The following is a 12192-nucleotide window of genomic DNA, read 5'->3' on the forward strand; positions in this document are numbered from 1 at the left end:
ATTGGAGAGGAAAAAGGTTCTGTGAGATTGTCTACTCTAAACCGCCCTCACCAGCTGAATATCATCTCTCCGGAAGTGGTATTTTTGATATCTAAGATCAGAAGCTGATAATATTCTCCTTTTCTAGATGTTGAAAGCCGCCTAAATGGTAAAATTTGAAACTCAGGTCCTCAAGCTGATAAAATTTGAAACTCAGGTCCTCGAAATGTGGGAGAAGGATGACCAAGCAAAGCTTATATTGATCAAGATTTAATTTTTTTGGTCCTTGATCTGTTGATTATTATCTACTACTGTTGATTGATTTCTTATCATAGCTTATCTGTACAGGGTGCAGGTAGAGCTTTCTCCGCTGGTGGCGATCTTAAGATGTTTTATAACGGCAGGGATTCAAGTAAGACAGCTAACAAAATCATCATCTTTTATTAAAAAAACACATTTGAAGAGATTTTGTTATAATTTATGATATGTCGTTTTTTAACAAACTCTTAAATATTTTATAAAAGACCCAATTTTATAAAATTTTATAAAAGACCCAATTTGAAAAATTTTTATAAAATCTTAAATGTTTCAACATTCATACTACTTCTACTCTATTTTAAAATTTTAAATTTCAAAAAAACTATATTTTAAAAAATAAGAGACTCAAAATTATATCCTACCATTGAAGGGGATAATTTTAATTAGGAGATGAAGGATTTTTATTTTTAAAACAGTACATAATTTATTAAAACCTCATTTAAGGTACAAACCGTACATAAGAGACTTATAATTAAAACCTCCCATTGGCCATGCTCTGATGTGACTTCCCCGGCCCCTTCATTTAAGGTATGAAAATAACGGTGGACACACAGATGTACCATGTCCACAGAGACCTAATCCTAGCACTAGTAGTATATTGGTTCTAGTTTCTAAACCCATTGGATTATTTTTTTTTCCTTCTAAGTTAGGGTTGTTTTCTTCAATTTTATTCCGTTATTACTGCCTTTAACTGATCTGTCCGGAGACCTCGACTTATTCTACAAGATCATAATAACTTCGAAAGAAACATGTTTTGAACATTGATTTTAATTCCAAGTAAAGTTATTTGCTCGAATCATATGGTAACATTTAACACGCCAAGAGTATATAGAGGAATGTGGTTAGACTAACGAGTTTCACGACAGGAAAACGTAACAATGATAGAGTTGGCATTATCGTTAGCTGTGCGAGGGATACATATTGACATACATTAAAGTTGGACGGTGGAGGACGACCACTGGAGCAGAACTATTTGAGCTTAGGAGAAAAAAAGAGTGAATCATGATTGTGTGGTTCTCAAAACTTTATTTAGAAAAGTACAAAAAAATATGTTGCATATGAATAGATTTTGTTTGGCTCTAAGAAAGAGTAGAAAAAATCAGAATTATATGAGAATTATTTATAAAAGGATACAAGGACTGTACACATCAACCAAACGTTTTTCTTTCTTTTGATAAGATATCCAAACATCAAACAAACGTTGCGGAGAGAAATTTTATTATTTCAACTTTGAAATTGCATTCGATTCACACATACACCAAATACGGTGTATTTGGGTCACACCAAATACTTTTTGTGTTTGTTATATATACGGAGAGGTCAAAGACCTCTGATTAAGCAAGCTACACTACTGAGCAGAAAAGTCTCTCTATAATTTCTTCAACCTTTCATTTCCTTCTCGTATAAGAAACGACATACACAATGGTGGGAAACTATGATCGTACCGATGAGGTAAAAGCGTTCGACGAGATGAAGATTGGAGTGAAGGGTCTCATGGACGCCGGGATCACACAAATCCCACGCATTTTCCATCACCCGCATGCTACCTTTACGAACCCTAAACCTAGTTCCTCAACGTTGAAGATCCCAACAATCGATCTTGGAGGCTGTGTGTTCGAGTCCACGGTCATGCGAGAGAGTATAATCACGAAAGTGAAAGACGCGGTTGAGAAGTTTGGGTTCTTCCAGGTGATTAACCATGGGATCCCAGTTGATGTGATGGAAAAGATGAAAGATGGGATTCGTGGGTTTCATGAGCAGGATTCAGAAGTGAAGAAAACGTTCTATAGTCGTGACATGACCAAAAAGGTTAAGTATAACACTAATTTTGATCTCTATAGTTCTCAAGCTGTCAATTGGAGAGATACTTTAACTACGGTTATGGCTCCTGATGGTTTACAAGTAGAGGACTTACCTGCGGTTTGTCGGTACGTTTTTTTTTTCTTTCTAGACATCACTACTAGATATTTTGGTAGAGGAAAAAAGACTACAATTATCTTATTATATAAAGCTTGGTTCTCAAAGTTAGTAACTCACCAGATTGTGACATGTTAAGTATACCGATGAGATATTGACACGTATTAAACAATTATTATTTTTCAAAATAGCTAATTAAGAAAATAACATTAAATCTATATAAAATTTACATGTTTATATCTTTAAAAAAAAATCCTAAATCAAAAAGGAAAACTAATGAAACTAATATATTTTCCATTGTATTCTAATTATATTATACGTTTTTCTTAATTAGATTTTGACATGTATAAACAAAAACATAATCCATTAAGCATGTATATTATTATTAATCAATAAATAGTGAATAACAAATTTAAAAAGAATAACATATGTTATGTTAAAAGAATTATTACTTTTGAAACGTAATAGGACACCTAATTATGAAAATAACATTATAGCTACATAAAAATTATGTTTGTGAAGTGACCTTAGTGCAATGACTATTGGTAAGGCCAATTGTAGATGATACTATCACATTAGGGATCGAGTCCTGCTCTTTATGAATGTAGGGATTTGCCTAATGGACTGGCCTGTTGTGACCCAAATGTTGACAAAAAGAAAAAATTATATGTTTATATCAAAAAATTTGATCTTTGATTTTTTTTTTGATATAATTTTGCCGATCTATTGCGTGGGTCTTTGATTCGTGCGGCTTCTTCAATGGGAGCTATTAGATGCAATGAAATGGAATCGAAGGTATATAAATCCTGCTAATTTTATCAAGGATGGAGACACTGATGAAGGTTCCAAAAGTGATTCTACAATTAGTAACATTATAAGTTTGGAAGCTTAGTCGGTGATTGATGTTTCTGGTAAAAATTTAGAGTTTTCTCTTCTGAATAATGTTAATGATTCTGATACTGAAACAAGAGCTGCTTGATCGATTAATTGAGAAGCGATTTTCAAATTTGGGAAGTTGGAATGGTAAACCGTTATAAAATTGGTTTCGAACCAGATTTATGTGGTTTTCTATCGGATTTAGTTCGTAAATCGTTTAAATCTAGGTATATGGAGAATATATGAGAACTTTTGATTCATATAGAAATAAGTTGAGAATTTACTATTAAAGAATATTTGAGACGAGGTCATGGTTTAAAGTAATTTTGGTACAATGTGATACTTTTGAGGAGTAAATAGGTCGTCGATCCTTAACGTGATTATGTCATGTTTTGGATTGTTTATAAAGTTTCTATTTTGTATATTTGAATTATCTAAGACTTATATATACCATCGTGATTTTAATTTTCAAATTTTTTATTTTTATTATGTTATATATTAACTTTTTCTCAGTTTCTCAACTTTTATTAGGTTAGTCATAAAATCATTGTAATAAAGTAGATAATTTTCACCAGTTATTCATCCAAAATATATTTGGAGTAAAAAAAAATCATGGTAGCATAAATTATTTCACAAAACAATTTAAGTAATTATAAGAACTAATAGTATGCCAAACTGAAAGTAAAGCAATATGAAATTTGTTTAATTTGTTCAGAAGATATTTTATAGATGGTGATAAAGAGCATACTTTAACAATAAAATAATTTTGGGTGTAAGAACATATTTTTAACGGTAAAAGATAGAGTAAAATTGTACATGCTTACTAACTAGATGTTGCTTTGATGAACTCTTTGCATGTAAAATATTTTGTGAATAAGTTGTGTAACGTTTTTAAATATTTTGTGAATAAGATGAGTATTTGGCAAAACTTTTGGTGGGATATAATTTAGCTTTTTATTATTGTAATAATTGTTATAATATATTTAAAATATATAAATATAAATAAATGTATTAAAGTAAATACAAATATGATTTTTTCTCTAACTAAAATTATTTATATATTTTAATTCACGAAATAAAATTTGTTTTTATATGTTTAAAAATTTGTTTAAGATTTATGATTTATTTTCTTCAATAAGTTTTAACCCCGAACATCGTGCGGGCCCTTATCTAGTTGTATAGAATATGGTCCCAAAACTGAAACTGATGAAACGAGAAACAAGGTAATGAGGAAACTAAATTTAAGAATACCCTTAAGTAATTAGTTATAAGTTTTTTTTTAAAATTATAAACTAAATTTAACAACACCCTTATGTTAGTTATATAAGTTTTTCTAAAATTAAATTTATTTAAAAAAAAAATTTCAGCCTTTAAAGCCCTTTCCAATCACCCCCAAAACGTAAAAACTTAAGAACCCGTTCAGATGACTCGATCCATAAATATGTTAAAATTTATTTAATTTCTAAAAAATACACACTAGATTTTAAAGAAGTATTTGAAATTCTACTTAAATAACATTAGACTTTGAAAATTTATTAAACATAATTTACAAATACAAGATTGAATAATATTAGATTTTAAAATATGATTCAGAATAATTAGTGGAACCTGGCTATGATACCAACTGTTGCAGCAAGATAAAATACAAAAGTAATTAAGTAATCTTGAGTATCAATGGATTTCAAGCAGGATAATCGTAGCTTGGATTCTATTGTTATCGGATATCAATGGATTCACAATCAACAGGGAAATCAAATACTTCATTTGAGAATACTCTTATCCGTGATTATCAAAGGAAAAAATGTCATTTAAATCATGAACTTTCAAATTTTGGCCATTTAAACCATGAACTTTATCTTGGATCATTTAAAACATCAACTTTCATTGACTAACTCTTTTAAACATGAAGTTTCGTTGACCAAACTAAAAAAGACATGAACGTTAAATCTGATAACGGACCCACTAACAGACGTTACTATACCATTAATCACTCTGTTATTGACAAAACGACGTCGTTTTAATAAAAGTTTTAATTCAAGAAACGTCATTTAAACCATCAACTTTTAAATGTAGGTCATTTAAATTATGAATTTTTAAACGTAGATCATTTTAATCATAAACTATTAAATGTAGGTCATTTAAACCATGTATGTCAATTAAACTATTAAATTTCTTGAAGACCATGTAAAACATTATTTTTCATTGACTAGAAATCTTTAGACTTTAAATCAAAAAGGACTTGATATTAAGGGGGCGATTGGAGACCAGCTGTAGAGGCTTTATTTTTTGTTTCCAAAGTCTTTAAAGTTTAATTTTCTCCAATCATATTTTAATATTTTAACAGCGTTAAAAGAAATTCTTAATATTCTTACAGCCTAACTTCCCCTTATTTTTTCTTCTTAGGCTCTTGTTTTTTAAAGCCTACTAATTATGAGTTTTTTTAAGTCACAAATTTAAAAATTTTAAAGTTACATCTATTTAAAAGTAACAACCATAAAAGTGGTAACCAATCACCCCCTAAGTCTGCTAAATACAAGGATCAAAATCACAAGCACAAGAAGTATCACAAGTATAATATAGAAAAACCTAGAATCTAGAATAAAATGATCAATTCTATGGATATAAAACAAGGTGATCAATCCTTCAAACTCTAGTGTAGTGTCTTAATACATGAAAAAGACTCAAGACAAAAACAAAAAGACACAACAAAACGACAAAAACACAGTATGAAATGAAAGACGAAAGACACTAAAAGCACCATATATCACTTGTTTTGTTAGCATATTTAATGTCATGTCGAGTTTGGTTTGGTTAATGAAATTTGATGTCTAAACAATCCCAGTTAATGAAAGTCGATGTTTTAAATGGCTTACAACAAAGTTTATAGTTTAAATAACTTAGATTTGAAATTTCATGTTTTAAGTGAACTAGATTTTAAAGTTCATGGTTTAAATGACCTAAATTAAAAAGTTTATGGTTTAAATGACCTAAATTTAAAAGTTTGTGGTTTAAATGACATTTTTGAATTAAGATTTTTATCAAATCGTCGTCTTTTTGTTAGAACGAAAATGGTTAACGACATAATAACGTTTGTTAGTTGCTCAGTTATCGGATTTAACGTCATGTCTTTTTTTGCTTGGTCAACGAAACTTCATGTTTAAAAGAGCTAGTCAACAAAAGTTGATATTTTAAATGGCCTACAACAAATTTTATGGTTTAAATGACAAAAATTTGAAAATGCATGGTTTAAATGATATTTTTCCCGATTATCAAAAGCTCTTTTAAGTTATTAATCAAAAACAACCTCATACAAAAGAAGGCCTAAATGACTTATTTATATAAAAGCTAATAACCCTTTAAACTCTAGAATGTTTTAGAATATTATTTATTTAATTAAAATGATAAAAATAAATAATATTTGGAATATTTTTGATGGAATATAATAATTACGTGAATAGTTTATAGAAAATATTTAAAATTGAAGATTAGTACGTTATTACATAAATCAAATCCAGAAATGTATTCAACTTTCATGCTCGATTCCAGGCTGCTAGAATGTAATTGATATCAGTTCGATGTACTTTGGTAAAAACTAAAAAGTGTTAAGCATGTACAAGTCTCTCATTGAATCTCTCACTAATAAAAAATTATAAAACAATAAAAAAATAAGGGGAAAAAAAAGTGAGTCTCTCAAAATGAGAGATTTGATAAATGTGTAAAGAGTCACTTAACACATGTCTTAACATAATTGTATATAAGTTTTATTTATAGTTATAAAATTTAGATAATAAAATAAAATTAAATATATTTTAAAATAATATGTTTGCAATAATGCTAATAGAAAGTGTGTTAGAATGTAATTAAGAGTACAATTTTTTCGGGTTTTGAGATTTGGATGTGAACAAAATCAAAATTTACTTTTGTTCCTTTTGATTTGAAGAAAGGGTTTTGGATAGAAAAAATATATCAATTATGATCTTAAATGTAAATATTTATAATTAATAATATTATATTTGAAGTATCTTTAGTTGTATCTTGCTTATCTCCTGTTTGTAAATGTAAAATTTACTTTTGTATCTATTCCGCATATTCGGTTCCGTTACAAAAAAAAAAAAAAATTGTCGAGTTTGGGTTGACTTTGATTTGATGAATTTCGGTTTGGTTCGGTTATAAAAGTTTACCAAACTGTAATAATATTTCAGGGAAATAATGTTGGAGTACTCCAAGCGAATGATGAAGTTAGGAGAGATAATCTTTGAGCTGTTATCAGAAGCTCTCGGATTAAAACCTAACCACCTCAAAGAACTAGACTGCGCCAAGAGCTTGTCGTTGCTCTCACATTACTACCCACCTTGTCCAGAGCCTGATCGAACCTTTGGGATCAGTTCACACACAGATATATCTTTTATCACTATACTTCTTCAAGACCACATTGGTGGACTTCAAGTTCTCCATGATGGATACTGGATCGATGTTCCTCCTAATCCCGAAGCTCTTATCGTCAACTTAGGAGATCTCTTACAGGCAAATATGTTATTTATGTTTTCAAGAAACTTAATACACAAATCAAATCTTCCATGTTTTGACAAATCTCACAAAATTATTTTTTTTCCAATGGTTGCTTGCAGCTTATAACAAACGATAAGTTTGTAAGTGTGGAGCACAGGGTTTTGGCAAATAGAGGCGAGGAGCCGCGCATTTCAAGCGCATCGTTCTTCATGCACACCATACCAAATGAACAAGTATATGGACCTATCAAAGAGTTTCTATCTGAACAAAACCCTCCCAAGTATAGAGACACAACCACGTCCGAGATGGCGAGACATTACTTGGCTAAAGGACTAGATGGGACCTCACCGTTGCTCCATTTCAGGATCTGAGAATAATAGTGGATCAAAATCTTAGAGGATTTCTGAGTTTCACGAAAACAAATGTACAATAAAAACTACATGTGGTAGTAGTATTTCACATATATTGTGTATCCATTAATTTATAGACTTAAACCATCAGTATCTTATAACTTCCATTTTGTAGTTCTTGTGTTGAGATATATATTACATTGTGTTGTTTACTAGGTATATATATAGTATTCAAGCACATAGCTAGACAATGCGTTTCAGTTAATTGTTACTTCCAAGTACAAATTAATCAAAAAACTTAATCGACCCTAGTAGAGATCATAAGAGTATTACCTCCATAGATTCACACACGGTATTCAGAAGGAATCAACTGACATGGATTGAGCTGAATGTCGTAGATGTGATATGGCTGTGTCCCTTTCAGTCTCTTCCACCATTCCAAATTTTCTGCAAAACAACAAGTTTATGCATCATTGGTTACTATCTTCAAATGTGATTTTAATAACACAACATAAGCATTTTCATATATTAACTGCAAACGGGAAGGAAATAATTGTACCTTGGAGGGATGAAGCCATGACCACCTTCTTCTGAAAGTGCCTTGTCCAATCTCTCTTCAAAAGATGTTGCGTGCCAACTCACTTTCTGGTCCTGCATTAAGGAAAGTAAATCCTACGTTTCATAACAAATGAGAGGAAATGTGAAGAAGCCTAGTAAGAAACATGAGATCGAGTAGTACCTCTTTGTACTTGTTTGTAGAGTTTGGTATCCCATTACCATCCCACCATTTGGGTGAGATTAGAGATTGTTCTTTCTCATTCCAGTGAGCTGCAACCATTCCAATGATTGGTCTGTCCCCATGAGTTATGGATAAAGCCTCCATGTTTTTGTCACTACCCTGCTTCACCCAACTAGTTTCGACTATGGGGTATTTTTCATCTGTACTCTCTTCTAACTTTCCCTCGCAAATCGTTGATGTGGGAGATTCAATTTCTGTCTTGTCTTGGACTCTTTGTCTCCCCTTTCCTGCTGATCCCATATTTTCAGGAAAAATGGTTCTAGGGGTTTGAATCTCATCAGTTATCTTCAATGCGGTCGGATTAGGCGATGTTGCTGGGATATTAGTGTTTGCAGGCATCTCAGGTTTCCTTGAAGTGATGTTCTTGGAAGAACTAGAAGAGTAAGATTGATCAAAATCATATTCATACGGCACTGACTTTGTCTTACTCTTAACGTTTCCAGCTTTGAGTGATACATTGCCGGTTATATCTACCTCGTCCCTGAACGCAGTACCAATGCTTTCTTCACTAGCATTACTAGATGCAGAAGAGATCCTTGCATTGCTACGGGCCTCGGTCAAGCAACTGATATTGACAAAACAAAGAAAAAGAGTAATGTTCAGCGCCATGCAAAGAGATATCTATCAAGCAAAGTAACATCTAGCAATTCACCTGCTGGGAGTTTGCTCTGAAGTATCTACAGATCTTCCCATTTCTTCACAGGGCTCATTCTTTATCTCATCCAAGTGAAACACTGATTCAGAGTTACTGGAAACCCAAGAAGGGGTAGATCCAAAATGTTCTCTACGTTGAGGGGTTTCCAGTTTTTTGGGTGCTTTCTTAATCTCAACCGGTGTCACTGGTGTTATGCTGCAAACTTTAAGAACCTGTGCCTGTAGCTCCACAAGAAAATCAAAGTGAAGTTAGGTTCTCATTTTGGAGAAAGTGAAATCACTTTCTGTTGTTATGACTTTTTCAAAAAGTTCAGAAGAGTAACTAACTGACACAAAAGTCTCAGATAATTATTAGTAGTACAGATGCAAACACTACCTGCAAGCTAACATGAGCTACAATCATCTAAATACATCTATTGTCAATACAACTGAGCACACAAAAACAGAGGAAATGAAAACCCAAAGGTTGTGATTTGTGAAATGTACAATTCATTCCTGATAGAAACAGAGCATACTAGAGTTTAGACCACCCCTCGACACAATAACAGAACAAGTTCTTCTCGCAATTCAGTACATATCAAAACACACAAAAGATGTCTCAAGCAAAAAACTTGAACCTGAGTGAATGAATTAATAAAACCACATAATTCTTGAATATATATATATTTTTTAACAACATACATACCTCATCCTTGTCAATATGCATAGAGTTCAAACTAGAACCCTCTCTGTCATGACAAGGCGAAGAAGAAGAAGAAGCTTCAGATAAAAACAAAGCTGACAAACGATTCTTCGATAATTCATGATGACCTCTCTGAAATCATCATCACAAAAAAAAAAAAAAAAAACGACAAAGAAGTTAGAGATTACAGTTGAAACACTGGAATTGTAAAAGCACAAGGAAGCGATGATGAGAATTCAATTTACTACTTGTTTGGATTGAACTTGAGAAACAGAGTCATCAGCACTAGTTGATTCGTTGTCTTTAGTAGTAGTAGCACGGAAGCAGCACTTGAAGAGACAACCCATGACGGCTCTACTCTACAATCTCGAGCTCTGCGAAGATTGTGATAGTTCAGACTCAGTTGTGAAGCGTTTTTGTGATATGATGTCGTGTGATTTGAATTTTATTGGTGGTAAAATAAAAATAAAAAGGAACAGCGATGGAAGAACTTATTACAAAATACAATGAAGAGGGAAAAAATATATAATGTTTTTCTCGAGAAAGTGAGAGAGAGAGAGAGAGATGTTGGAGGTGGTGGGTCTGAGTCTGATGAGTCTTTTTTGTTTTTCAAATTTGAAAATCCCAAAAGAAGGAGTGTGTGAGTGAGAGAGAGAGAGAGAGAGAGCTTCGATTTTTGAATATGGCATCAAATCTATATTAATTATTATTATTATAAGGTTCACTATTTATTTCTTACGTTATTTACACTCCCGGGCGCGTGTGATTCAAACTTGGAACATTCGAAAATAGAATATATCTTTTTTTCAAGTACGAAAAAAAAGCATGTGATAATTGATATTTTTTTTGGTCAATTATTATTAACAGTTTATTTTAATTTCATAAATTATTTAAGGAAATAAAATACATTGAATTTAATAAAGTCAGCATAAAATAAATGCTTTGTATTTGACAACTTCAGTATATTTAATTACCTTCTATAATATATACAAGTGCCATTGGTTATAAATAGATGCAAACAGTCAAGTGAAATACATCATCAAAAAGAAAAAAAAAAAAAAATCGGAAGTGAAAGGAAAGAGTTTGAGAAAATGTTGAAACTCATCATTTTCTTGATGATATCCGGTTTGTTGCTTGCTACTCAATTTTCTAAAGTAAACATCCAAATAGTTGTTTTCATTTTTTATTTTACTTTTATGACGTCGTCGAGATACAGTTATATATATATATTTTGTTTTGGTACAGACCCAAGAATTAGATAGTCCAGCTGAAGCACCTTCAGCCTCTAAGGTATAATTTTTTATATAAAACATCAAATTATGAAAAAAAAAATATTACAGACTATAATTTTTTCAAACTCTTTTCTTTAACCATTCTTTAACTTTATGTGCATCCTCCAACAAATTCAGATGGGAGGAGAAGGCTCACTTCGACCAGAAGGTAACTTTTTTTTTTAACCGTGTTATTTCATTTATATAATCAATAAATTGAACCATTTCGTTAATAATTTGTTTAATGTTGTATTGTATTTTTTGTCCAGAATGTCCAAAGGCATGTGAATATCGATGTTCAGCGACATCTCACAAGAAACCATGTTTGTTCTTTTGCAACAAATGTTGTATGAAATGTTTGTGCGTACCATCGGGAACATATGGACACAAAGAAGAATGCCCTTGCTACGATAACTGGAAGACCAAAGAAGGTGGACCTAAATGTCCATGATAACTTATAAACAAATATAAACAAAACATATATTGTTTCTTCTTAATAAAATCTATGTTGGCCGTGCCTATTTTTAATATATGTATTATATAATATAATATAATATAATGTTTTCGTCTTATTGCAAATCTAAAGTTGCACAAATATCTTTGGTCAAATACCTTAAGATTAAAAGAAAATACTACTACTATTTATTTAGTCGGTTGGATGTTTTACAAAGAGGAATATTTGGATGTTTTACCTTAAAATTAAAAGAAAAATGAAGGAGTAAAATACTCACTAGTAATTATTAATTTAATCGGTTGGATATTTTACTTAAAAGGATTTTTCGAAATATCATATTTTAAGTTATATTTTTCAAAAATACCATGCTTTAGTTTTTTTCT

The 12192-nt window shown here is 31.2% G+C and overlaps 3 protein-coding genes across 6 annotated transcripts; 2 read left to right on the forward strand and 1 right to left on the reverse strand.

Moving 5' to 3' along the window:
• Window positions 1–1384: 1384 nt before the first annotated feature.
• Window positions 1385–8168, forward strand: LOC104700395 (putative 2-oxoacid dependent dioxygenase). 4 transcript variants are annotated; one of them, XR_015561465.1, is made up of 4 exons: window positions 1395–2225; window positions 2988–3125; window positions 7293–7614; window positions 7719–8168. XR_015561465.1 is itself a non-coding variant. In XM_010415911.3 (3 exons), exons 1-3 carry the CDS (start codon window positions 1720–1722, stop codon window positions 7968–7970), a joined length of 1080 nt encoding a protein of 359 aa, XP_010414213.1. In that variant the 5' UTR covers window positions 1385–1719; the 3' UTR covers window positions 7971–8168. The 4 variants fall into 4 exon arrangements, 2 of the variants coding, with proteins under 2 accessions (XP_010414213.1, XP_087313703.1); XR_015561464.1 differs by having other exon boundaries at window positions 2988–3009; XM_010415911.3 differs by lacking the exon at window positions 2988–3125 and having other exon boundaries at window positions 1385–2225.
• Window positions 7609–10710, reverse strand: LOC104700394 (protein JASON-like). The gene is made up of 7 exons (XM_010415910.3): window positions 10333–10710; window positions 10088–10216; window positions 9401–9621; window positions 8689–9313; window positions 8509–8600; window positions 8283–8396; window positions 7609–7966 (listed from the first exon to the last, which is right to left on the reverse strand). The coding sequence occupies exons 1-6, from the start codon at window positions 10429–10431 to the stop codon at window positions 8306–8308; spliced, it is 1257 nt and encodes a 418-aa protein (XP_010414212.2). The 5' UTR covers window positions 10432–10710; the 3' UTR covers window positions 7609–7966; window positions 8283–8305.
• Window positions 10711–11104: 394 nt separating this feature from the next.
• LOC104700396 (gibberellin-regulated protein 12-like) lies at window positions 11105–11927 on the forward strand. Its single transcript, XM_010415912.2, has 4 exons — window positions 11105–11238; window positions 11330–11374; window positions 11494–11524; window positions 11625–11927. Exons 1-4 carry the CDS (start codon window positions 11176–11178, stop codon window positions 11804–11806), a joined length of 321 nt encoding a protein of 106 aa, XP_010414214.1. The 5' UTR covers window positions 11105–11175; the 3' UTR covers window positions 11807–11927.
• The last annotated feature ends 265 nt before the right edge of the window (window positions 11928–12192 follow it).

Source organism: Camelina sativa, chromosome 7, assembly GCF_030686135.1.
Source record: "Camelina sativa cultivar CO46 ecotype springtype chromosome 7, ASM3068613v1".
NCBI lineage: Eukaryota > Viridiplantae > Streptophyta > Magnoliopsida > Brassicales > Brassicaceae > Camelina > Camelina sativa.